The sequence below is a fragment of the Anolis carolinensis genome, unplaced genomic scaffold (genome assembly GCF_035594765.1).
Source record: "Anolis carolinensis isolate JA03-04 unplaced genomic scaffold, rAnoCar3.1.pri scaffold_12, whole genome shotgun sequence".
Taxonomy (NCBI): Eukaryota; Metazoa; Chordata; class Lepidosauria; order Squamata; family Dactyloidae; genus Anolis; species Anolis carolinensis.
Genome location: NW_026943823.1, coordinates 19,374,364 through 19,402,202, shown reverse-complemented (window position 1 = coordinate 19,402,202; position 27,839 = coordinate 19,374,364). Strand labels below are relative to the sequence as shown.

The 27,839-nt window shown below is 39.1% G+C and overlaps 1 protein-coding gene across 3 annotated transcripts in view; it reads left to right on the top strand.

Moving 5' to 3' along the window:
- The window catches only part of fgf13 (fibroblast growth factor 13), a 267,783-nt gene that overhangs the window by 116,312 nt on the left and 123,632 nt on the right, over window positions 1-27,839 (top strand). The window contains exon 3 of one of the 3 annotated variants that reach the window (XM_062963929.1): window positions 22,785-22,952. The exons of 1 other annotated variant lie outside the window; for it this stretch is intronic. In XM_062963929.1, coding sequence (XP_062819999.1) covers window positions 22,785-22,952 — 168 coding nt within the window. Of the gene's footprint in view, window positions 1-22,758; window positions 22,953-27,839 lie in introns of all 3 variants that reach the window. One more of the 3 variants, XM_062963931.1, reaches the window with a different exon arrangement.

Sequence of the window (27,839 nt, the reverse complement as noted above, 5' to 3'; positions counted from 1 at the left end):
ATTTATTATTTTTCTCTATTATTATTGGTATTGTTACATTTATTATTTTTCTCTATTATTATTGGTATTGTTACATTTATTATTTTTCTCTATTATTATTGGTATTGTTACATTTATTATTTTTCTCTATTATTATTGGTATTGTTACATTTATTATTTTTCTCTATTATTATTGGTATTGTTACATTTATTATTTTTCTCTATTATTATTGGTATTGTTACATTTATTATTTTTCTCTATTATTGTTGGTATTGTTATATTTATTATTTTTCTCTATTATTGTTGCTACTATTATATTTATTCTATTCTATTATTATCATTATTATTTTATTATGACACAGCAAACAAGATAGATATGCTGGATTTCGTATCACAAAATCACAAGTCGAACACTTCCCAAGCATTTAGGACTGTGTGATGTATTTTCGGATGATGCACACAGATCCCAGTAGGGTGGCCTTTTGCAGTTGGCAGATCGTAATTTTGTCAATGTCTATTGTTTCCAAATGCCGGCTGAGATCTTTTGGCATGGCACTCAGTGTGCCGATCACCACCGGAACCACCTGCACTGGTTTCTGCCAGAGTCTTTGAAGTTCAATCTTGAGGTCCTGGTAGCGGCTGAGTTTTTCCTGTTGTTTTCCGTCAATGCGACTGTCACCTGGGATGGTGACATCAATGATCCAAACCTTTTTCTTTTCCACAATTGTGATGTCTGGTGTCTTGCAGCCCAGGAGCAAGCCATCAGAACAAAGGCAATTCAGGCCAAGATCGAAAAATCAGCTGATGACCCAAAATGCAGACTGTGCAAGGAAACCGACGAAACCATTGATCACATCCTCAGCTGCTATAAGAAAATCGCACAGACAGACTACAAACAGAGGGACAACTATGTAGTACCTTACTTTTATTGAAATTATTTTTATTAGTTTGGGCCCAGCTCTCCAATTTTCCAAGGACATTTTGAAATGGGATCCTATCTTCTAGAGTCTTTGGCTGGATCTACACAGCCATACAATACAGTTTAAAACTGCATTATATGGTCAACGTAGACCCATATAATGCTGTTTCATGGTATTTAACTACAGTATATGGATCTACACTGATCTTATGTGGTAGTGTAGATCCAATCGTTGTCTTCTCTGTCTCCAAAATAGAGTAAAATAAATATACATTATAAATATATAATGGGATTTCAGATTTAATAAGCATGCCTTCTTTTCAACCTTGAAAGTCATCTATACAGATGTTGAAGAACACAAGGACAGAACTCTGAACATTCTAGTGCTGACAGATGTGTTAAACTACAATCCCACTACTATGGTGGCCGGTTTTTGTTTGAGATGGCGAGTTGTAGTCCAACAGGTCTGATGTTTTCCAGGATAGGAAAAGCTGTATTACAGTAGAGACTCACTTATCCAAGCCTTGCTTATCCAAGTTTCTGGATTATCCAAGCCATTTTTGTAGTCAATGTTTTCAATATATCGTAATATTTTGGTGCTAAATTTGAAATACAGTAATTACAACGTTACATTACTACGTATTGAACTACTTTTTCTGTCAAATTTGTTGTATAACATGAAGTTTTGGTGCTTAATTTGTAAAATCATAACTTAATTTGATGTCTAATAGGCTTTCGCTTAATCCCTCCTTATTATCCAAGATATTCGCTTATCCAAGCTTTTGCCGGCCCGTTTAGCTTGGATAAGTGAGACTCTACTGTATCTAATGTAGCACTAGTGGAGAAAGGAATCTTTCATGACAAGGTAGGATTTTTTAAAAATGGGGAAAGGACTGGAATCAACACGGCTCTTCATACGGCTCAAAGGGTACTTAACGGCCTTTTCGTTTCAAGTTCCACGTCCTTAGTATAATCCACTTCTCCTCTGCTTAAGCAAACAGTGTATTTTGGATCAATGGCAGTTTCTGAATTGGGTTCCACTAAGTATCCGGAGAGGTTGATTATCAAGTGTTGCTTTCATTTAGGAATGAACAGGGAAAGATAGGCTCAGGCTGGCTCTGCGCTGCCAAATTAACCACGTGAAGTGCCATGGCTCAATGCTATGGGTTCCTGGGAGTTGTAGTTTGGTGACACATGTGCATTCCTGGGCAGAGAAAGCTAAAGACAGCAGGTTTGACTGGATGGCACTGCTCGTCTCTTCCAAATTTATAATTCTACTAGCTTTGCCCGGCCACGCGTTGCTGTGGCTCATGCTTTCAGAGTGTTGCTCTTTATTTACTGTCCTGATTTTAGAGATTATATTGTTCTGTATTATTATTAATCGCTTTGAATGCGATTTCCTGCTTCTTGGCAGAATGGGGTTGGACTGGATGGCCCATGAGGTCTCCTCCAACTCTACTATTCTATGATTCTATGATTCTATATCACAGTAATTATTACATATTATATTTATAATCTTATATTATCTGCTTAGAACTGGATTACATGAGGCCCCTTCTTCACAGCTGTATAAATGGGTTATATAGCTGTGTGGAAGGGCCTTGAGTCTACACTGCCATATAATCCAGTGCAAATTAGATAATCTGTGGAACAGGCCAAGGCCTAAGTCTGCCTGTCCCCTGGGCTGAGTAGGTTGCTAGGAGACCAAGTGGGCAGAGATTAGTCCTCTAACTGGCAACAATTGGATAAAAGCATTTATTCCTCTCTCTCTAATTAGGATGTTATTTTTCTTTTCTTTTTGTTGTATCAACCTAGAGGCATGGATGATGGGTTGTGTTGTCAAATTTCAAGGTTGGGGGGCCTGTAGTTTTGTTGTTTTGTCCGCTGCCCTGATGCCATCACTCTTTTATATATAGAGATGGTTTATGGCAGGGGTCCTCAAACTTTTTAAGCCGAAGGCCGGTCCACAATCCTTCAGACTGTTGAGGGGCCGGATTATCATTTGAAAAAAATACAAACAAATTCCCATGCACAAATTCCCATGTCTTATTTGTAGTGCAAAAACAACAACAACAGGCGGGAGAGTTTGCTGGGTCAGGGCTTTCCGGGCTCATTTGTCTGTCTGGGGCGTGCCTGGGTTTCGGTGGGGATTGCGTGGGATGCGGTGTTGGGATGTGGCTTTCTGCTGCGTGTGGTGGGTGGTTTCTCCTATACTTTGTCCTTTTTGAGGTCCAGGGCGTGGTCTGCTTTGTGGATAGCCCTCGAATTATTGTTATTATTATTATTACTATTTTATCATGACTACAATGGATGGGAGTTAGGATGCAGTCACATTATCTGGAATAATAATAATGATAATCAGTTGGAGGCCCCTCCCCGCAATAACATCAGTTGGAGGCCCCTCCCCGCCGGAGCGGTACCTATTGATCTACTCACACTGGCATGTTTTCGAACTGCTAGGTTGGCAGAAGCTGGAGCTAAAAGCAGGTGCTCACTCCGCTCCCCGGGTTTGAACCTGGGACCTTAATTATATTATATATATATATATACAGTAGAGTCTCACTAATCCAAGCCTCGCTTATCCAAGCCTCTGGATAATCCAAGCCATTTTTGTAGTCAATGTTTCCAATATATCGTGATATTTTGGTGCTAAATTCGTAAATACAGTAATTACAACATAACATTACTGCGTATTGAACTACTTTTTCTGTCAAATTTGTTGTATAACATGAAGTTTTGGTGCTTAATTTGTAAAATCATAACCTAATTTGATGTTTAATAGGCTTTTCCTTGATCAGTCCTTATAATCCAAGATATTCGCTTATCCAAGCTTCTGCCGGCCCGTTTAGCTTGGATTAGTGAGACTCTACTGTATATATATATATATATATATATATATATATATATATATATGTATATATATGTATACACACACACACACATATATATATGTGTATGTATATATATACACAATATAATTTACGATAATATATAATAATCGTAACATATTGTATATACATATAATATTCATAATATTGTATTGTAATACGATATAATACTAATAATACAATATAATAATATTAATTATATATTATATTTTACATGTAATATTACTAATAATATTATAATATATTGATACAGTACAATAAAGTAATTTATTACCAATATTGTACTATGCTAATAATATAATATTGTATGTAAATTTAATTTGTAAGCCGCTCTGAGTCCCCTTCGGGGTGAGAAGGGCGGCATATAAATGTAGCAAATAAATAAATAAATAAACAACAACAACAACAAGAACAATGAAAGAACAATACAATATTTAAAAATAAAAACAATTTTAACCAACATACATTTATCAGGATTTCAATGGGAAGTGTGGTCCTGCTTCTGGCCAATGAGATAGTCAAGTTAATTAGGGTTGTTGTTGTTGTTGTTGTTGTTGTTGTGTGCCTTCAAGTCATTTCAGACTTTGGGTGAGCCCAAGTTTAAAATTTATTTATTTATTATTTACTGCATTTATTTACTACATTTGTATCACACCCTTCTCACCCCAAAGGGGACTCAGAGTGGCTTACAAATTATATGTACACACAATATATTATATTATTAGCATAGCACAATATTAGCATTATATATTACTATATTGAACTATACCACTATACTGTAATATTATTAGTAATATTCTATGTAATTAGAATATATAATTAATATTATTATATGGTATTATTATTGTATTGTATTACATTATCATATTATTATCAATATTATATGCATATAGAATATATTATATTATAAAACTGAGGGCGGGGGCCAGGTAAATGACCTCGGAGGGCCGCATCCGGCCCCCGGGCCTTAGTTTGGGGACCCCTGGTTTATGGTAACCACATGAATCGTAGAGTTGAAAGAGACCTCATGGGCCATCTAATCCAACCCCATTCTGCCAACAAGCAGGAGAACCACATTCAAATCACCCCTGACAGATGATCATCCAGTCTCTGTTAAAAAGCCTCCAAGGGAGGAGCCTCCACCACACTCTGGGGCAGAGAGTTCCACTGCTGAACAGCTCTCACAGTTAGGAAGTTATTATTTATTATTTATTTACAGTATTTATATTCCGCCCTTCTCACCCTAAAGGGGACTCAGGGCGGATCACATTATACACACATAGGGCAAACATTCAACACATCAAACAGAGACCGAGACAGAGACAGACGCAGAGGCAATTTAACCTTCTCCTGAGGGGATGTTCGATTCCGGCCACAGGGGGGAGCAGCTGCTTCATCATCCACTCTGACGGCACTTCCTCATTCCAAGTCGTAAATTAGTTAAACTTGCCTCCCCGCTTTATAAGTGGTACCTTATTTCCTACTTGATAGATGCAACTATCTTTCGGGTTGCTAGGTCAGCAATGAGCAGGGGCTATTTTTTATTTTTTATTGACGGGTGCTCATCCCACCACGGGCTGGCCTCGAACTCATGACCTCTTGGTCACAGTGATTTATTGCAGCTGCTCAACAGCCTGCGCCACAGCCCGGCGCAGGCTGTTGAACATTCTTCCTAATGTTCAACTGGAATCTCCTTTCCTGTAGTTTGAAGCCATTGTTCCATGTCCTAGTCTCCAGGACAGCAGAAAACCAGCTTGCTCCCTCCTTCCTATGACTTTCCCTCACATGTTGCTCCATGACCCTCCTCTCATGTCTCCTTTCAGCCTTCTCTTCTGCAGGCTAAACATGCCTAGTTCTTTAAGCCACTCCTCATAGGGCTTGTTCTCCAGACCCTTGATCATTTTAGTTGCCCTTCTCTGGACACATTCCAGCTTGTCAACATCTTCCTTCAATTGTGGTGCCCAGAATTGGCATGAATTCCATAGTTTTTCTTAGCGAAGGTGTATCGAGAGAGCTTTTTGTCAATTCATTCCTCCCAAATCTAACCTACCAAACCTGGGATCCCGTGGTAGTTTCCCATCCAAATACTAACCAGGCCTGACCCAGCTTAGTTTCCAAGACCAGACGCAATCTGCTACCTTTAGAGCAGGGGTCCCCAAACTTTTTAAACAGGGGGCCAGTTCATGATCCTTCAGACCGTTGGAGGGCCGGACTATAGTGGGCCGAGCAATAATAATAATAATGAATAATAATAATAATAATAATAACAACAACAATAAAAAGAGAGTTGGAAGAGACCCTTTGGGCCATTGAGTCCAATCCCCTTCTACCTTTGTTCACCGAAAGCACAAGCAAAGCACCCCTGACAGATGGCCACCCAGCCTCAATGTTAATGTTAATAATAATAATAATAATAATAATAATAATAATAATAATAATAATAATAAAGAGGGTTGGAAGAGACCTCTTGGGCCATTTAGTCCAACCCCCTTCAGCCTCGTGCATCAAAAGCACAAGCAAAGCATCCCTGACAGATGGCCACCCAGCCTCAATGTTAATAATAATAATAATAATAATAATAATAATAATAATAATAATAATTCTCAATTAAAAGACAAAGTATGGATTGTTGATGTTGCAATCCCAGGGGACAGCAGGATTAAGGAGAAACAATTGGAAAAGCTGACATAATATGAGGATTTAAAGATCGAACTACAAAGACTCTGGCACAAGCCAATCAAGGTGGTCCCAGTGGTGATCGGCACACTGGCTGCAGTGCCTAAAGACCTTGGCCTGCACTTAAACACAATCGGCACTGACAAAATTACCATCTGTCAGCTGCAGAAGACCACCTTACTTGGATCTGCCCGCATTATTCACCGATACATTACACAGTCCTAGACACTTGGGAAGTGTCCGACGTGTGATCCAATACAACAGCCAGCAGAATGTCTGCTGTGGACTCATCTTGTTGCGTTTCAAATAATAATAATAATAATTGACAAAATTACAATCTGCCAACTGCAAAAGGCCACCCTACTGGGATCTGCACGCATCATCCGAAAATACATCTTGGGAAGTGTTCGACTTGTGATTTTGTGAAACGAAATCCAGCATATCTATCTAGTTTGCTGTGTCATAATAATAATAATAATAATAATAATAATAATAATAATAATAATAATAGGGTTGTTGTATGTCTTTCGGGCTGTGTGGCCATGTTCCAGAAGCATTCTCTCCTGACGTTTCGCCCACATCTATGGCAGGCATCCTCAGAGGTTGTAATAATGGTTAATAATAATGTAATAATAATAATGGTTGTAAGAGAAGAAGAGACCCCTTGGGTCATTTAGCCCAACCCCCTTCTGCCCTTGTGCCATGGGGGGCCGGATGAATGGCTTCGATGGGCCGCATCCGGCCCCCGGGCCTTAGTTTGGGGACCCCTGCTTTAGAGTATTGGGCTTTTCCAGGTTTTCTGTCAATGATGTCTTCAAACTTGGTGTTTATTCCAATTACCATTCAGACAGGCTATATGGCGCTGAAATGACGCTATTAATGGGGTGTTTTTTTTCCCAGTGTAAGGGAGTGTATGGAATGACTGCTGCAATTTTCCCTGGGATGGTTGTCATAGCAACTAGACTGGCTCTATACCATCGGTTCCAGCGTTGACGTAAGGAAGCCAGAAGAGTATTTTGCAGCTTTTTGAACTCTGTTATTCCTGACAGCAAAGTGGGGTGAACTGGGAGAAAGTTCGCCTTCTGCAAAACCATAATTAAATCCAAATCCAAATGCATACTAAGCTAAGGCTGTGTCTACACTGTGGAATGAGTACAGTATGACACTACTTGAACTGCCATTGCTCAATGCTATGGAATCAAAGGAATTGTAGATTTACAAGGTCTTGGCTACCAAAGAGTGCTTACAAATCCCTGGATCCCATAGCAAGGAGCCATGGCAGTTAAAGTGGTATCAAACTGCATTCTGTCTACAATGTAGACTCATTCTAAGCAGCAGAGAGAATACCTGCAGTGTTTTTTTAAAGCTTGGGCCACTTGGTCCTTCTTAGTAAGGACTAAAATAAAAATGAAACTACTGTATATACAGTAGAGTCTCACTTATCCAACATAAACGGGCCGGCAGAATGTTGGATAAGCGAATATGTTGGATAATAAGGAGAGATTAAGGAAAAGCCCATTAAACATCAAATTAGGTTATGATTTTACAAATTAAGCACCAAAACATCATGTTATACCACAAATCTGACAGAAAAAGTCGTTCAATACACAGTAATGCTATGTAGTAATTACTGTATTTACGAATTTAGCACCAAAATATTACGATGTATTGAAAACATTGACTACAAAAATGCATTGGATAATCCAGAACATTGGATAAGTGAGTGTTGGATAAGTGAGACTCTACTGTATTTACGAATTTAGCACCAAAATATCACAATGCATTGAAAACATTGACTACAAAAATGTGTTGGATAATCCAGAACGTTGGATAAGTGAGACTCTACTGTACTCGAGCATAAGCCTAGTTTTTCATGCCTTTTTAAAAGACTGAAATAGCCCTCCCTCGGCTTATACTCGGGTGAGGGTTCTGGTTGGCTTATATTTGGGTCAGCTTATACTCGAGAATATATGGTACATTTATTATTTTTCTCTATTATTCTTGCTACTATTATATTTATTTTACTCTATTTTTTATTATTATTAATACATTTATTATTTCACTCAGATCTTATTATTATTATTACATTTATTATTTTACTCTATTTATTATTACATGTATTATTTTCCTGTATTTATTATTATTATTATTATTATTATTATTATTATTATTATTATTACATGTATTATTTTACTCTGTTATTATTAAAAGGATACATACGCATTACGCACATTTCCATTGAAGAAGATGAGAATAATAATTTAATCGGAGCTGGACAGTCTTATCTTAAATTTAATCTTTATGTAAATATTCAAAAACATTTAACCTACTGATGCCTCAATTAATGTAATTTTATTGGTATCTGTTTTTATTTCTGAAATTTACCATCCTCTGCTTATACTGGAGTCAATGTTTTCCCAGGTTTTTTTGTGGTAAAATTAGGTGTCTCGGCTTATATTCGGGTCGGCTTATACTCGAGTATATACGGTACTCTTTTTGTTTGTGGGTAAAATATATGATATTCGCGGAGCCCAAGGTGGCGCAGTGGATTAAAGCGCTGAGCTGCTGAATTTGCTGACCGAAAGGTCGGCGGATTGAATCTGGGGAGCAGGGTGAGCTCCTGCTGTTAGCCCCAGCTTCTTCCAACCTAGCAGTTCGAAAACATGCAAATATGAGTAGAGCAATAGGTATCGCTCCGGTGGGAAGGCACAACAACAACATCAAAACTTTATTTATATACTACTCTATTTATTTATTTGCTACATTCATATCCCGCTCTTCTCACCCCGAAGGGGACTCAGAGCGGCTTACAAATCAAATGAAGATACAATATATTATTAGCATAGCACAATATAAGCATTAAATTACTATATTGTACTATATCATTATATGGTAATATTATGAGTAATATTACATTTAATATGTAATATATAATTACAGTAGAGTCTCACTTATCCAACACTCGCTTATCCAATGTTCTGGATTATCCAACACATTTTTGTAGTCAATGTTTTCAATACATTGTGATATTTTGGTGCTAAATTCATAAATACAGTAATTATAACATAACATTACTGCGTACTGAACTACTTTTTCTGTCAAATTTGTTGTATAACATGAAGTTTTGGTGCTTAATTTGTAAAATCATAACCTAATTTGATGTTTAATAGGCTTTTCCTTAATCTCTCCTTATTATCCAACATATTTGCTTATCCAACATTCTGCCGGCCCATTTATGTTAGATAAGTGAGACTCTACTGTATAAGCATTAAATTACTATATTGTACTATAACATTATATGGTAATATTATTATTAATAATCATCATCATCATCATCCAAAAGGAGGTTGATGATAATAATAACAATCCCTAAGTATTATACTATATCATCACATTGTAATATTATTAGTAATATTACATTTAATATATAATATGTAATTCATATTATTATATTGTATTATTAGTAGTATAATATTGTATCTCCCATGGGGACTCAGGGTAGTTTACACATGGTAAATATTCAATACCAAGATACAACCTACAACAATCCAATAATAACACAACAACTTAAACATAATAAAAATTAGAAACAATGTACTCATTTTGTGTGTTGTCGAAGGCTTTCATGGCCGGGATCACAGGGTTGTTGTATGTTTTCCGGGCTGTATGGCCATGTTCCAGAAGCATTCTCTCCTGACGTTTCGCCCACCTCTATGGCAAGCATCCTCAGAGGTTGTGAGGTATGGAGAAACTCAGCAAGGAATGTTTATATATATCTGTGGGAAGGGTGAGAGAAGAACTCCTGTCAGTTGGAGGCCAGCGTGATTGTTGCAGTTAATCACCCTAATTTGCATTGAATGGCTTCATCTACTGGCTACTTTCTGCCTGGGGGCATCCTTTGTTAGCTGCCCCTGGTTCCCATGTCTCAGAGTGTTGTTTCTTATTTACTGTTTTGATTTTTGAGTTTTTTTAATACTGGTAGCCAGATTTTGTTCATTTTCATGGTTTCCTCCTTTCTTTTGAAGTTGTCCACATGCTAACAAAGGATGCCCCCAGGCAGAAAGTAGCCAGTAGAATAAGCCATTCAATGCTAATTAGGGTGATTAACTGCAACATTCATGCTGGCCTCCAACTGACAAGAGTTCTTCCCTCATCCTTGACTTTTCAAAGATATATATAAACCTTCCTGACTTAGTTTCTCCATACCTCACAACCTCTGAGGATGCCTGCCATAGATGTGGGCGAAACGTCAGGAGAGAATACTTCTAGAACATGGCCATACAGCCCGGAAAACATACAACAATCCAATGTACTTGTTTAATATAAATAGCCGTGATTGATAGAAAGGAGCATGGGTAACAGTGCTCCATGCAGTCATGCTGGCCACATGACCTTGGAGGTGTCTACAGACAACGCCGGCTCTTCGGCTTAGAAATGGAGATGAGCACCCACCCTCAGAGTTGGACACGACTAGTCTTAATGTCAAGGGAAAACCTTTACTTATATTTGTAGAGAAAAGGAAACTGCAGTCAGCTCAGATTTGTATTCCAGGCACATAAGCCCAGCTCATCGAAATCTAAGATATGATCAATCAAGATCCCACCTGCTGATCTCCAAAGGATAACCCAGCTATAGGTTTGCTTTGAGCCACATCGGGCCAAGACTGTCCGAAGATACACAACAGCCCATGATTTCCCGTTTTCTTCTCTAATCCCCAATGCAACACTCTGCAAAGGCAAGTGAGAAAAACAAGGGAAAAGGAGAAAGCCAAACAGCTGGTCTGGCGTCTTGTTGAATCTGCTGCTTTCCTTGGGCCACCGGAGAGGGATGCCATATGCCGGGGCTTTGCCTGCTAAACTGTTGAAATAGACGTGCTCCCCAAAGTCACCGGGAGAAGAAGAAACAAAGACTGCTAGTCAATACAGAGACAAATCAGCTTGGAGAGAATGAGAGGTGTTGGTGGGCAGAGCCGGCCCAAGGTAATTTTCAAGTGTAGGCGAACAGAATTTTGGCGCCCCCCTCCCCAAACCAATCACTGAAAAATAAAAGTATTGGATAAGTGAAAATGTTGGATAATAAGGAGGGATTAAGAAAAAGCCTAAATAAAGAACAACACTCTGAAAACAGGGGAAATCCAGACAGGGCCACCTTTTTTTTCGTGTTAGTAGCAACTGGAGTCGCTTCTGGAGTGAGAGAATTGGCCGTCTGCAAGGACGTTGCCCAGGGGACACCCGGATGTTTTGATGTTTTACCATCCTTGTGGGAGGCTTCTCTCATGTCCCCGGATGGAGCTGGAGCTGATAGAGGGAGCTCATCCGTGCTCTCCCCGGGTGGGATTCGAACCTGGCAGCCTTCCGGTCAGCAACCCAACCTTCAAGTCACAAGGCTTTTATCCCCTAGGCCACCGGAGGCTCCTAGGGCCAGCTAAAACCTCCCAACCAAGGATGCCCCCAGGGAGGAAGCAGCCAGGCTTTGAATCTGCAAGGCAATTAAATGCTAATCAAGCTGGCCAATTGCAACATTCATACTAGCCTCAAACAGACAAGAGCTCTTTCTCTCACCCTGGACTTTCCACAGATATATATGTGTGTGTGGCCATGTTCCAGAAGCATTCTCTCCTGATGTTTTGCCCACATCTATGGCAGGCAACCTCAGAAGTTGTGAGGTCTGTTGGAAACCAGGCAAGTGGGGTTTATTTATATATCTGTGGAATGCTGTCCAGGGTGGGAGAAAGAACTCTTGTCTGTTTGAGTCAAGTGTGAATGTCGCCGTTGGTCACCTTGATTAGCATTGAATGGCCTTGCAGCTTCACAGTCTGGTTGCTTCCTGTCCGGGGGAAAAGCTACATTATGCATGGGTATGTGAAGCCTGGGTGCCGAAATGGTTTGAGCATAGGACTCTGAATCTGGAGAACAGGGTTTGTATCCATGAAAACTCACTGATACTTAACAACATAAGAAAGAGGAGGCTTCTGAGCTTCCTTTGACCACCATGACTGCATCTAGGCCAGTGATGGCCAACCTATGACAAGCGTGTCAGCAGTGACACGCCTAGCCATTTTTGCTGACACGCTGCCGCATGCAGATTGATTGGATGACTATGTCTTTTATGGCCAAATTTGGTGTGATTTGGACCAGTGGTTTTGTTGTTTACTCCATGGGAATTATGCACATTTATAAATATATATACACACACATATATATAATTCTATTATTATTCTATTATTATTGTAGTATATTATTATATTATTACTATTATATTACAGTAGAGTCTCACTTATCCAACATAAACGGGCCAGCAGAACGTTGGATAAGCGAATATGTTGGATAATAAGGAGAGATTAAGGAGAAGCCTATTAAACATCAAATTAGGTTATAATTTTACAAATTAAGCACCAAAACATCATGTTATACAACAAATTTGACAGAAAAAGTAGTTCAATATGCAGTAATGCTATGTAGTAATTGCTGTATTTACGAATTTAGCACCAAAATATCACGATGTATTGAAAACATTGACTACAAAAATGCGTTGGATAATCCAGAACGTTGGATAAGTGAGTGTTGGATAAGTGAGACTCTACTGTATTAGCATAGCACAATATTAGCATTATATATTACTACTAGCTTTGCCCGGCCATGCGTTGCTGTGGCTTATGGGAATCCTTATGGAATAGCAGTGAATAGCCTTGCAGCCTCAAAGCCTGGCTGTTTTCTGGAGTAGCTGGAGCTTTTTGTTGTAGGAACGTAGAGGCATGGATGAGGGGTTGTGCTGCCAAGTTTAGTGTTTCTGGGATGAGTTTTGTTGTTTTGTCCTAGGCTGAAATTTCATTACCCTTTTATATATATAGATATTGAACTATACCACTATACTGTAATATTATATGTAACTAGCTTTGCCCGGCCACGCGTTGTTGTGGCTTATGCTTTCAGAGTGTTGCTCTTTATTTACTGTCCTGATTTTAGAGATTATATTGTTCTGTATTATTATGAATCGCTTTGAATGCGATTTCCTGGGGGTTGGACTGGATGGCCCATGAGGTCTCTTCCAACTCTACTATTCTATGATTCTATGATTCTCTATCACAGTAATTATTGCATATTATATTTATAATCTTATATTATCTGCACACTGAAGTGGATTATATGGCAGTGTGGAGTCCAGATAATCCAGTGCAAAGCAGATAATATAAGATTATAAATGGGTTATATAGCTGTGTGGAAGGGCCTTGAGTCTACACTGCCATATAATCCAGTGCAAATTAGATAATCTGTGGAACAGGCCGAGGCCTAAGTCTGCCTGTCCCCTGGGCTGAGTTGGTTGCTAGGAGACCAAGTGGGCAGAGATTAGTCCTCTAACTGGCAGCAATTGGATAAAAACAATTATTGCTCTCCCTCTAAGTAGGACTTTATTTTTCTTTTCTTTTTGTTGTATCAACCTAGAGGCGTGGATGATGGGTTGTGTTGTCAAATTTTGAGGTTGGGGGACCTGTAGTTTTGTTGTTTTGTTGGTCGCCGTGATGCCATCACTCATTTATATATATAGATATATAACATGTAATTAATATTATTATATGGTATTATTATTAGTATTACATTGTATAACATGATAATATTATCAATATCATATGCATATATAATATATTATTAAAACTGATATAAAAATATTATATTATAAATGAGGACGGGGGCCAGGTAAATGACCTTGGAGGGCCGCATCCGGCCCCCGGGCCTTAGTTTGGGGACCCCTGATCTAGGCTGTAGAATGAATGCAGTTTGTCACTGCTTTGACCCCTAAGGATCAGAGCTATGGGATCTTGGGAGGTGTAGTTTTGCAAGGTCCTTCGCCTTCTCTGCCCAAGGCTGCTGGTGCCCCACCAAACTACAGCTCCCGGGATTCCATCGCATTGAGCCACAGCAGTTCAAACAGCCTCAAACTGTATTCATTCTCCAGTCTAGATGCACCCAGAGATTTCCAGCTCTCTGCTAACCATCCGCTCCCATTAAAGAAACATTAACCGGTCGTTCTGGGTCATTAACCAGCAGTTTGCTTAATAGAGTAATTAGCCAGATGCCGAAACAGAATGGAGAAATGGTTTTTGTGTTCTCTTGCTGCACACGGCTGTACCCTAGGATGTTTTGCAATGTATTCCTGGGGTGTTTTTTTTTGCACAATATCCATGGAACATTTTGTTCCTGGACTTACTTTCATTACCTAGTGCAGTCACTTTTTTCTGTATATACAGAGGCAGGAATATAGACTTGCAATAATAATGCTTTCCTTTGGGCAAGAGGAAAACAGGGAGGAATTTCTAAGATCTTCTGGAGAGTTTGACAAGGTCTTTAGGCCAAGAGTGCAGGAGCCTGACCGAACATCTGGGTTCCACAGAATCCACAGGTTAAGTAGAGTCAAACTGTGTTATTTTTACAGTGCAGATGCAGATATCACTGCCTCAGCTAGGGAACTGTGGTGGTGCAATGGGTTAAACCCTTGTTCTGGCTGGACTGCTGACCTGAAGGTTGGGTTGCTGACTTGGAGGTTTCCAGTTCAAATCCACGAGACGGAGTAAGCTCCTATCTGTCAGCTCTAGCTTACAGGGACATGAGAGAAGCCTCCCAGCAGGATGGCAATACATCCGGGTGTTGGTTCAATATGATGGAATTCTTTGATCTGTAGTTTACTTACTTTTCCAGAAAGCTGATGTTTAAGGTTAATAATAATTATATATTGCATATACAAATAATATTGATAATATTATAATGTATTAAAATATAATACTGATAATAATACAATTTAATAATATTAATTATATATGATATATTAAATGTAATACAGTAGAGTCTCACTTATCCAGCACTCACTTATCCAACGTTCTGGATTATCCTACTCATTTTTGTAGTCAATGTTTTCAATACATCATGATATTTTGGTGCTAAGTTAGTAAATACAGTAATTACTGCATAGCATGACTGCATATTGAACTACTTTTTCTGTCAAATTTGTTGTATAACATGATGTTTTGGTGCTTAATTTGTAAAATCATAACCTAATTTGATGTTTAATAGGCTTTTTCTTAATCTCTCCTTATTATCCAACATATTCGCTTATCCAACATTCTGCCGGCCCATTTATGTTGGATAAGTGAGACTCTACTGTAATAATATTATATTGTATATACATATAATATTGATAATATTATAATGTATTACAATATAATACTGGTAATAATACAATTTAATAATATTAATTATATATTATATATTAAATGTAATATTACTAATAATAATAACTAATATTACTACTACTACTACTACTACTACTAATAATAATAATAATAATAAGCCTCCTAGCAGGATGGTAATACATCTGGGCATTGGCTCAATATGATGGGATTCTTTGATCTGTAGTTTTCTTACTTTTCCAGAAAGCTGATGTTTAAGGTTAATAATAATAATACAGTAGAGTCTCACTTATCCAAGCTAAACGAGCCGGCAGAAGCTTGGATAAGCGAATATCTTGGATAATAAGGAGGGATTAAGGAAAAGCCTATTAAACATCAAATTGAGTTATGATTTTACAAATTAAGCACCAAATCATCATGTTATACAACAAATTTGACAGAAAAAATAGTTCAATACACAGTAATCTTATGTTGTAATTACTGTATTTATGAATTTAGCACCAAAATATCACGATATATTGAAAACATTGACTACAAAAATGGCTTGGATAAGCGAAGCTTGGACAAGTGAGACTCTACTGTATATTGTATATACATATAATATTGATAATATTATAACGTATTACAATATAATACTGAAAATAATACAATTTAATAATATTAATTATATATTATATATTAAATGTAATATTACTAATAATATTACAATGTAATGATATAGTACAATATAGTAATTCAATGCTAGTATTGTACTATGCTAATAATATAATGTATTGTATGTGAATGTAATTTGTAAGCTGCTCTGAGTCCCCTTTGGGGTGAGAAGGGCGGGATATAAATTTAGTAAATAAATAAATAATAAATAAATAAGCTTTCTAAAAAGGCCCAAAGAAGCCCTTCATATCCTAGAAATCTATAGGATGTAACTTTGACACTTAAAGTGGAATCAAATTGCTATAATTCTGCACTGTGCATGGTCTCTTTGTCTATTATTAGAGAAACATATTGTGGTGGTAGAACACAAAACTTTTTTTGCTTCTGTGATCCAAAAATGTGAAATTTTCACTGGAAAAAATTTCCAATGGCAAAAAATATTTTCTAGGACACCAGAGTTGGGGTCTTCGAAGCCGATATAGCTCAATGTTTCCTGCCATTAAAGGAACTGTATCAAAACCGGCAACAGAGCTTTGATCTGCCGAAACGTCATTGGATCCGCACAAACCCCCAGCATTTGATCCATAATTTAAAACCCTGGCCTTAATCAGCCGTGTTAAAATACTCGCTCCAGACAGCGCTTGGTGCCTTGCCAAGAACTCCTTGTCTCAAAAAGTGAAACCGGCCGGAAAAAATAGTGACATTATACAGCAGAGGTGGACGTCGCAAGTCCCCGAGGCTGATTTTTATAGAGCTCTTGTCTTTTCCAGATTTACAAAACCACCTTTTCCTTGGGGCAAATAAACAGGAGCAAAAAAAGGCCTCTCCTGGGTGTCCCCACATGACACAGTTTTAGCCGTATGATTCCATTTTAACTAGAAAGATGGAAGGAGAAGGAAAGAAAAAGGATGAAAAGAGGGAAGGAGGGAAGGAAGGAAGGAAGGAAGGAAGGAAGGAAGGAAGGAAGGAAGGAAGGAAGGAAGGAAGGTGAAAGGAGGAAGGAAGGAAGGTGAAAGGAGGAAGGATGATGAAAAGAGGAAGGAAGGAAGGACGGAAGGTAAAAAAGGGAAGGAAAGAAGATGAAAAGAAGGAAGGAAGGAAGGAAGATGAAAAGAGGAAGGAAGGAAGGAAGGAAAGAAGGAAGGAAGATGAAATGAGGAAGGAAGGAAGGATGATGAAAAGAGGAAGGAAGGAAGGTAAAAAAGGGAAGGAAGGAAGGAAGGAAGGAAGGAAGGAAGGAAGATGAAAAGAGGAAGGAAGGAAGGTAAAAAAGGGAAGGAAGGAAGGAAGGAAGGAAAGAAGGAAGGTGAAAATAGGAAGGAAGGAAGGAAGGAAGGAAGGTGAAAAGAGGAAGGAAGGAAGGAAGGAAGGAAGGAAGGAAGGAATATGAAAAGAGGAAGGAAGGAAGATGAAAAGCGGAAGGAAGGAAGGAAGGAAGGAAGGAAGGAAGATGAAAAGAGGAAGGAAGGAAGGAAGGAAGGAAGGAAGGAAGGAAGGAAGGAAGGTGAAAAGAGGAAGGAAGGAAAGAGGAAGGAAGGAAGGAAGGAAGGAAGGAAGGAAGGAAGGAAGGAAGAAAGGAAGATGAAAAGAGGAAGGAAGGAAGAAAGGAAGGAAGGAAGGTGAAAAGAGGAAGGAAGGGAGGAAGGAAGGAAGGAAGGTGAAAAGAGGAAGGAAGGAAGGAAGGAAGGAAGGAAGGAAGGAAGGAAGGAAGGAAGGAAGATGAAAAGAGGAAGGAAGGAAGATGAAAAGCGGAAGGAAGGAAGGAAGGAAGATGAAAAGAGGAAGAAAGGAAGATAAAAAAGGAAGGAAGGAAGGAAGGAAGGAAGGAAGGAAGATGAAAAGAGGAAGGAAGGAAGATGAAAAGCGGAAGGAAGGAAGGAAGATGAAAAGAGGAAGGAAGGAAGATGAAAAGAGGAAGGAAGGAAGGTAGAAAAGGGAGGAAGGAAGGAAGGAAGGAAGATGAAATGAGGAAGGAAGGAAGGTAGAAAAGGGAGGAAGGAAGGAAGGAAGATGAAAATAGGAAGGAAGATGAAAAGAGGAAGGACGGACAGTAAAAAAGGGAAGGAAGGAAGGAAGGTTAAAAGAGAAAGGAAGGAAGGTGAAAAGAGGAAGGAAGGAAGGAAGGAAGGAAGGAAGGAAGGAAGGAAGGAAGGAAGATGAAAAGAGGAAGGAAGATGAAAAGAGGAAGGAAGGAAGATGAAAAGAGGAAGGAAGGAAGGAAGGAAGGTGAAAAGAGGAAGGAAGGAAGGAAGGAAGGAAGGAAGGAAGGAAGGAAGGAAGGTGAAAAGAGGAAGAAAGGAAGGAAGGAAGGTGAAAAGAGGAAGGAAGGAAGGAAGGAAGATGAAAAGAGGAAGGAAGGAAGGAAGGAAGGAAGGAAGGAAGGAAGGAAGGAAGGAAGGAAGGTGAAAAGAGGAAGGAAGGAAGGAAGGAAGGAAGGAAGGAAGGAAGGTGAAAAGAGGAAGGAAGGAAGGAAGGAAGGAAGGAAGGAAGGAAGGAAGGAAGGAAGGAAGGAAGGAAGGACGGAAGGTGAAAAGAGGAAGGAAGGAAGGAAGGAAGGAAGGAAGGAAGGAAGGAAGGAAGATGAAAAGAGGAAGGAAGGAAGGAAGGAAGGAAGGAAGGAAGGAAGGAAGGAAGGAAGGTGAAAAGAGGAAGGAAGGAAGGAAGGAGAAAAAAGGAAGGAAGGAAGGAAGGAAGGAAGGAAGGAAGGAAGGAAGGAAGGAAGGAAGGATCAAGACCCCTTTGGCATCCATGCAAATAGAAACAATATACGCATCCTTGTTGTGTATTTTCCTAATCATTGTGTAAACTGGATATTAATCCCGGCCTATTTAATCCAATTATGGCATGCCTCATTTAGACGACATTGTCCGCTCCTTCCTTCTTCATTCAGTTCCTCCGGCTCTTCTACCAGTTTTCTTCATTTTGCTTAAGCCAACAACAATAGCAAAAGCAAGTGCTGTCTTCCTTTATGTTTCTCTGCCTCTCATGCCATTCACTGTGTAAATTCTTCTGGCAAGCTGATCCTTTTGACATATACAAATTCCTTTTTTCATCTATTACTGGCCTTTATTCTTTTTTTCTTTAAAGGAAGACTGTTAAACATTTGGCACTAAATGAATCCGTGATTTGTGCACATCTGTAAGTTTCTTTACAAGGATTCCCTTAGCTCGTCCATTTCTGTCAATACACTGCCATGAATATAGGATGTCTCTTTCTCTTAAACTTTATTGTGATTCTGAGTTCTTTAATAAATTGCATTCCCGGCCTTTGGCAATTCATCATGTTAAAAAATAGCTTTACTTCTCATTTCATAATGACAGCATCAATCATGTCACTGGGATGCCTTCATCCACATTCGAATTACAATTTTGGTCGCAGGAATCTGGTTTTGAAAAGGTGATGATGCACAGCTAAACTGCATGTTTAGAAGACAAGAGACTGAGTGACAGAGCCTTCCGGGAAGTTTGAGAGGCAGCTGTGGAGCTATTTAATTCTTGCCTTGTTTCATACAATTAAAGCCCTGGCATTCCTAGTCTGAAACAGAGATGGAATCATTTGGCATACAACAAAGGGAACAACATTGCTCAATATTGACTTAAGACTCCAACACAGTGGTTCTCAACCTGTGGGTCCCCAGGTGTTTTGGCCTACAACTCCCAGAAATCCCAGCCAGTTTACCAGCTGTTAGTATTTCTGGGAGTTGGCCAAAACATCTGGGGACCCACAGGTTGAGAAGCACTGCTTTAAAAGGAAGGGAGGGAGGAAGGAGGGATGTGACGCCCCTAAGCTGCGTGAGCACTGGAAACCAACACGGAGGCCAATAAACAATCTAATATCTTTATTAAAGCAATAAAAGAATCAAACAAAAATAAGCAGAGTATATAGTCCAGCAATAGTCCTTTTAGAAAAGGTCAAATATAGTCCAGTAATATAAAGTTTAATGTCCAGTATTAGAGATCAAGTTTTCAAATCCAATAACCGAAACACACTCAAACTTCCAAGCAGTTTGAGTGGGGGATAAAGCAAGGTCTTTCACAAGAGTTCCAGGTTCAATGTCCAAGGCAGGGAAAACAAGGCAAGGCAAAGAAGCAAGGCAAGGCAAAGTTGGTCATGGTGGAACTGAAATGCAGTCCAGTCTTGACAGGGAGACGAGACGCAACGCCCGGTCTACTCAAGAGTAGCGTGCCGTCAGGCCGCGGAGGTACGCAAGAACAAGAGTCGATGTTAACTTTCCAACTGACACGTTGACACCGCGATGGCTAGCCTGTGCCCAGAACTTTTATGGGACTTCAAAATCTTCCCCAAACCAGGTGCCTGAGTTCACATTTTCCCAAGGGAAATGGACTGAAGACAACAACGTTGCCAGATGCAACCCTCCCTGAAAACTCCCAAGGGAATAGGTTTAATTAGAGTCCTCTCTCTCCGCTAATCTTGCGCTTCATCTCCGAATCTCCTTCTCAGAGCGGTGTGTTTTGAGAAACAACTTCCTATCAAAAACAACATTTTCTGGGGAACCAGGCTCTGTTTCAAGGGCTTTTGTAATTAGCTTTGGACCCAAACTGTCAACAGGGGACATCTGGAAGGGAACGGAATCTTGCTGAGTTGGGAAAAACCCCATATCCTCTTCAGTCTGATCTATAATGGCTGCGGGGTCATGACTCGAGGGTCTCTGAGACATCACAAGGGAGGACGGTTATGTATTTGGTGTTGTAACTCAGCTGGAACCTCAGACTGACTCTGATGAGGATGATGGGATTCAGGTTCACAATCAGGTTCAAAATGTCCCTGTTGTAGAAGATGAGGAACAGGGAGTGCAAGTTCATTTTCCAACAGCAAGGTATGATGTTGTTGATACTGAAACTAGTCAGGTGCAAATGGACTTGGAAAAGGAGGACAGTTCTCAGTCTGATAATGAGGCTCAGCAAACTAACGAACAGGCTGACCTTGACGAGACAGGTTCCTTAGATTGAGCTGACCGTTTGGAATTCAGGGTTCGGAGGAGTCTGAGAATTACAAACAAGAGGGAAGTTAGAGGCCAGAGAAATGCTTTCATGCTTTGCAAAGAGTATTAAAGCAAACCTTTGTCAAAGCAACTTTTGTTTAACCAAGAAGCAAGCTCTCGTTTTCTTGGATTACCTTGCACCTTCTGTGTTCATGTTCTTGGGACTTTGTCATGCTCTCTTGGGACCTTGTTTATTCCTTGTGATTTCTGGCTTTACTTAGATTCTCTGGTGCCATGATATACAATGGCATAATATGATGATGTCTTTTATATAAAACTAGCTGTGCCCAGCCACGCGTTGCTGTGACGTTTTCTGGTGGTGTTGGTGAGAAATTGTTGAGGTAGTGGTGGTATTGAATGTCTGTTGTATGGTTGTCTTTATGTTTAGTATGCACACTGAAGTGGATTATATGGCAGTGTGGAGTCAAGATAATCCAGTTCAAAGCTGAAAATATAAGATTCTAAATGGGTTATATAGATGTTGAAGGGCCTTGAGTCTACACTGCCATATAATCCAGTGCAAATTAGATAATCTGTGGAAGAGGCCTAAATGAGGCCTAACTTTGCCTGTCCCCTGGGCTGAGTAGATTGCTAGGAGACCAAGTGGGCGGAGCTTAGCCTTCTAACTGGCAGCAATTGGATAAAAACTATTATTCCTCTCTCTCTAATTAGGACTTTATTTTTCTTTTCTTTTTGTTGTATCAACCTAGAGCCGTGAATGATGGGTTGTGTTGTTAAATTTCGAGGTTGGGGGGCCTGTAGTTTTGTTGTTTTGTTGGTCGCCGTGATGCCATCACTCTTTTATATATATAGATGGCAAAATCAAGGTGTGCTTTCTGAAATAGCCCATTTTTTTGAATATTTTCAAGACGGGGATGATAGACACAGAGGGCTGCTTGTGTGTGTTTGCGTGTGTTGAGTGGGAGTATATTTGTGGGGCAGAGAATAGATGGTACCAAAATGGTAAAACAATTGGGGGAAAATGTCTGCATAGATTATTTCTTTTTTTTTTTTCTGTGCCAACCTTTTCCCCAATATGTAAGCTAACTTGCTTAGCACCCTAAAACAGATGTAAGCACTGACGGTAGAAGTTTAAAACACTTTCTACCGTAAGAACAATCTCTTTTGTTTTTCTGTTTCCTCTCTACCAATGTTTCCCCCCATTCCCTCTTCTCTTTCCCTTGCCCTTCCTTTTTATCATTATAGCCAGAGCTGGAACAAGTTCTTTAATTTTGGATTCAGTTTCCAGAATCCCCGTGGAAAACAAGTCCCAAAGTCTGGAGGATTTTGGGAAATTGTGCTCCAAAAAAAAAAAAAATGGAACTTTTTCAAGCTCTGATGGATAGAGTCGATTTACTTCTCTAGATTTCCTTTTCTCTTTGTTTTCTTCTTCTTTTTGTTGTTTTTCTCTTCTTTCTCTGTTTTTGGTTCCTTTTTCCCCTTTCGTTCTAACTTAAGTTCATTTTGTTATGTGGTGACCGCAGTTATGGATGACGCGCCCCCTGGCACACAGGAGTATATTATGTTACGGCAAGATTCCATCCAATCCACGGAATTAAAGAAAAAAGAATCCCCCTTTCGTGCTAAGTGTCATGAAATCTTCTGTTGCCCACTGAAGCAAGTCCACCTCAAAGAGAACACAGAACCCGAAGGTTTGTGCCGTTCTGCCAGATCTGTGTTCGTTTCTTTTTCCGTTCTTCCTTCCCCTCTCGCCCACCCTTTCCCAAACTTTGCTTTCTTTGTCCATTTTGCAAGAAGAATGTGCCTGTCCTACGGATCGTGCCTTGTATGTTCCTCTTCTTTTACTCATTTATTTTGGCCTGTGTTTTAATCTAATGCAACGGGATGCTTGACCTCTCCATATTTTCTCCCCTTGGGCCCTTCTGCTTGCTTGCTAATGTCTGAAAGAGTTGACCACTATGGGCCACTGTGTGAAAAGGATGTGGTTGGTAATATAAGGCAAAGGGTTTCTGCATTATGATGCCGTAACAATGCTTCTCCTACCTACCCCTTTCCTTCCCATTGATTTCCATTCATTCACATCTCACAAAACACTGCCTTTTTTGGCTGCCAAAATGCGCTTGCTTCCTTTCCAGAAACAAAACCCATCACTGTGTTGTCGAAGGCTTTCATGGCCGGGATCACAGGGTTGTTGTATGTCTTTCGGGCTGTGTGGCCATGTTCCAGAAGTATTCTCTCCTGACGTTTCGCCCACATCTATGGCAGGCATCCTCAGAGGTTGTGAGGTATAGAAAAAAACTAAGCAAGGACTGTTTATATATATATATATATATATATATATATATATATATATATATATCTGTGGGAAGTCCAGGGTGAGGGAAAACCCTTGTCAGTTGGAAGCCAGCTTAAATGTTCCCAAACTATCTACAGACCCACAAAGAAAATCCAACAAATGCTATGGTCAGCGAAAGGCAAGAGGGATCCTCTCTCCTCTGCAGGAGTCTATCGGATACCAGGCAGCTGTGGACAAGTCTATGTAGGGACCACCAAATGCAGCATTGCCCAAACAAGAGTCAAAGAACATGAAAGGCACTGCAGACTCACTCAACCAGAGAAATCAGCCATAGCAGAGCAACTGATGAACCAACCTGGACACAGGATATTATTTGAGAACACCAAATCCAAATTTATTTAATGCTTAGACCAGAGGTCCTCAAACTTTTAAAGCAGAGGGCCGGTCCACAATCCTTCAGACTGTGGCGGGGCCAAATTATCATTTGGAAAAAAACACAAAATGAACAAATTCCTATGCACACTGCACATGTCTTATTTGTAGTGCAAAACAACAACAACAATGAAAGAACAATACAATATTTAAAAATGAAAACAATTGTAACCAGCATAAACCTATCAGGATTTCAATGGGAAGTGTGGGCCTGCTTCTGGCCAATGAGATAGTCAAGTGAATTAGGATTGTTGTTGTTGTTGTTGTTGTTGTGTGCCTTCAAGTCATTTCAGACTTTGGGCGAGCCTAAGTCTAAAATTATTTATTTATTCATTTACTACATTTATTTATTACATTTATATCCCACCCTTCTCACCCTGAAGGGGACTCAGAGCAGCTGTATGTACATACAATATATTATATTATTAGCATAGCACAATATTAGCATTATACATTACTATATTGAACTATACCACTATACTGTAATACTATATGTAATATATAACATATAATTAATATTATATGGCATTAGTATTAGGATTATATTGTATAACATTATAATATTATTATCAATATTATATGTAAATACAATATATTATTAAAATGATTTTAAAATATTATATTATAAAACTGAGGGCGGGGCCAGGTAAATGACCTTGGAGGGCCGCATCCGGCCCCCAGGCCTTAGTTTGGGGACCCCTGGCTTAGACCATAGGTCTTTCGCATGCAAGACAAACAAACAAATATACAAAAGCCAGACCATCAAATACAATATAAAACATGCCATTAAAACCCTATATAAAACATTAAAATGTTGCAAATATCAATGTCAGGATATGCCCTTCAAATACTACATATGTAATGGATTAGCACCAACATAATTAAAAACAAGATAAAACCAAGTAAGTACAGCATTATTAAAACCCAATCAGGGAACACCTTGGATATAAAAACCACTTTTAGTTAAAAGCATCCCCAGCACAGTTGACCGTGACATCGGAGATCAGTTTTGCCCGGATTTTCTGAGCTGCCAGGGCAAAAAGGGTTATTTGAGAACACAGAAATGCTCGACCACTCCAACAACTATCATGTCAGACTACACAGACAAGCCACTGAAATCCACAAGCATGTGGACAACTTCAACAGAAAGGAGGAAACCATGAAAATGAACAAAATCTGGCTCCCAGTATTAAAAAACTCAAAAATCAGAACAGTAAATAAGAAGCAACACTCTGATACATGGAAACTAGGGGCAGTTAACAAAGAATGCGCCCAGGCAGAAAGTGGCTAGATGTAGCCATTCAATGCAAATTAGGGTGATTAACTGGAACATTTAAGCTGGCTTCCAACTGACAAGAGTTTTCCCTCACCCTGGACTTCCCACAGATATACAGTAGAGTCTCACTTATCCAAGCTAAATGGGCTGGCAGAAGCTTGGATAAGCGAATATCTTGGATAATAAGGAGGGATTAAGGAAAAGCCTATTAAACATCAAATTAGGTAATCGTTATACAAATTAAGCACCAAAACATCATATTATACAACAAATTTGACAGAAAAAGTAGTTCAATACGCAGTAATGCTATGTAGTAATTACTGTATTTATGAATTTAGCACCAAAATATCACGATATATTGAAAACATTGACTACAAAAATGCATTGGATAATCCAGAACGTTGGATAAGTAAGTGTTGGATAAGTGGGACTCTACTGTATATATAAACAGTCCTTGCTTAGATTTTTCTATACCTCACAACCTCTGAGGATGCCTGCCATGGATGTGGGCGAAACGTCAGGAGAGAATACTTCTGGAACATGGCCACACAGCCCGAAAGACATACAACAACCCTGAAAACCCATCACCTTCAAATCTCCTTTCTTCCCATTACACTCTCCCACATACACCTCCATGCCATTGATCCTAAAAGTTGCCTTCAATCTTAATCTTTTGACAATGATAGTGCTGCACTGAACATGGGATTTGCAGAGACTCTGACACTTCGTGGAGCTTTTTTGCACACACTGCTGCCCCAAAGGATCGCTTCCGAAAGCTGTAGTTTGGCCAAGCAGGGGATATGATGCTTGTCATGCACGCGGGGATTGCATTTTGGAGATGTCCTGTGCATGCCGTAGAGCAAATGTTAAGTCAAATGTTTCCCTTGTTAAAAATATTCCAGGTATCAAGGTAGGAGTGTCCACTTGCTTGTTGATATCGATGAGGAAAGTTTGCTCCTTTCGGTATATGAGACTAAACTATCCTTTCTCCCAGACAGCTGAATTCTTGATTTCCTGTAATGTTTTCTTTTATATGTTTTCCACTACTGCCTCAATTCCTCTCTGGTAAGACCTTGCATGTTTTACATGAGTTTCCATTTATGGCGCAATGGCAGATGATTTCTTTAATGATATGAATATTTTGATTAAAGAAGGGGATTGACAAGTTTATGACTATATGTCGCCCTGAGCTGACGGACAAGGGTTGGCAATGGGAAACAAAAGTGAATCCATGTTGCAAAGCATGGAAAAGTGAGTTTTTTGAATTCCCAGGTGTCTTCAAGTGAAATCCATGTTTGAATGCCATGAAAGACCATTCCATATTGGATGCTTAGGTTCCTTTAAGGATTGTCTTGGAACTTCTATAAAAGTACTTTGTTTACTCTCGTCTTGCACATTAAAGAAATCTTGTTGAAGTCAGGGGATTGTACATTGCTTTTCAAATGATAGTATTGTTTATTGAAATGATATTTAATTATAGTTTATGAACATATTATTGTTGAGCTTGTCTCCTCTTCTAGGTCCAGCCACTTCTAATGCATAAGATTTATATATGTGTTATAAATGTTAGGATTTTGTGTTAGAGGAAAAACTCTCAAAAATACAGCAGTGTCCAAAAATACGCAAATGAAATAGTTCTGGTTGAGCATTTAGCTCACAGCAAGCAGAGCGTGAAGTGTTGTGGCCATAAAGAATGTAGAGCTTAAGAAGCAGATGTACAAAGCTCAATCTTTATAATTACCAAAGGTTTATTTACAAAAATAGTAACTACATTTCTTTGTAGTAAATAACTGGGTCTGAGCTACTCTAACTCCATCTCTCTAGGGTTCAAAAGAGAGGGGAAAAACTGCAAGCACACATCTCTCCTGATACACAAGCAGAGAGAGGTCTCAATACATACAGCACACACTAAGATGCAAAAGTAGAAGTCAGAAACAAAAGGCCCTCAGCCTATTCTAAGCTAACTAACTACTCCTCATTGAGGATTGCAAACTTGGGCAGTGTGGGGTTGAATTTCAACAATACATACGTTGTGCAACAATACATACGTTGTGTTTCACTGGAAGCAATAGTATTATTTATTGATTGATTTATGTCATTTCTATCCCGCCTTTCTCACCTGAAGGGACTCAAGGCGGCTTACAGATCTGGCAAAAATTCAATGCCGATAAAAACAACAATACAGTAAAAACACTACAGTTAAAAAAACAATTTACATTAAGCATTAATACACATGGAACAGTATACAAAACTTAAAACATACGAGGGCTATCCAGAAAGTAGATTACGTTTTGGAATTAAAAATGAACAAAATATAGGAGAAAACATTTACCATATGCAGTTGAAAGCCAGACCCAAATACCACTTCTCAACATAGTCGCCATTGAAATATAGGAACTTATCAATAGCAATAAAAGAGTATTATACTAGGGCTATCCAGAAAGTAGATTACGTTTTGGAATTAAAAATGAACAAAATATAGGAGAAAACATTTACCATATGCAATTGAAAGCCAGATCCAAATACCACTTCTCAACATAGTCGCCATTGAAATCTAGGCACTTCTCATAGCGA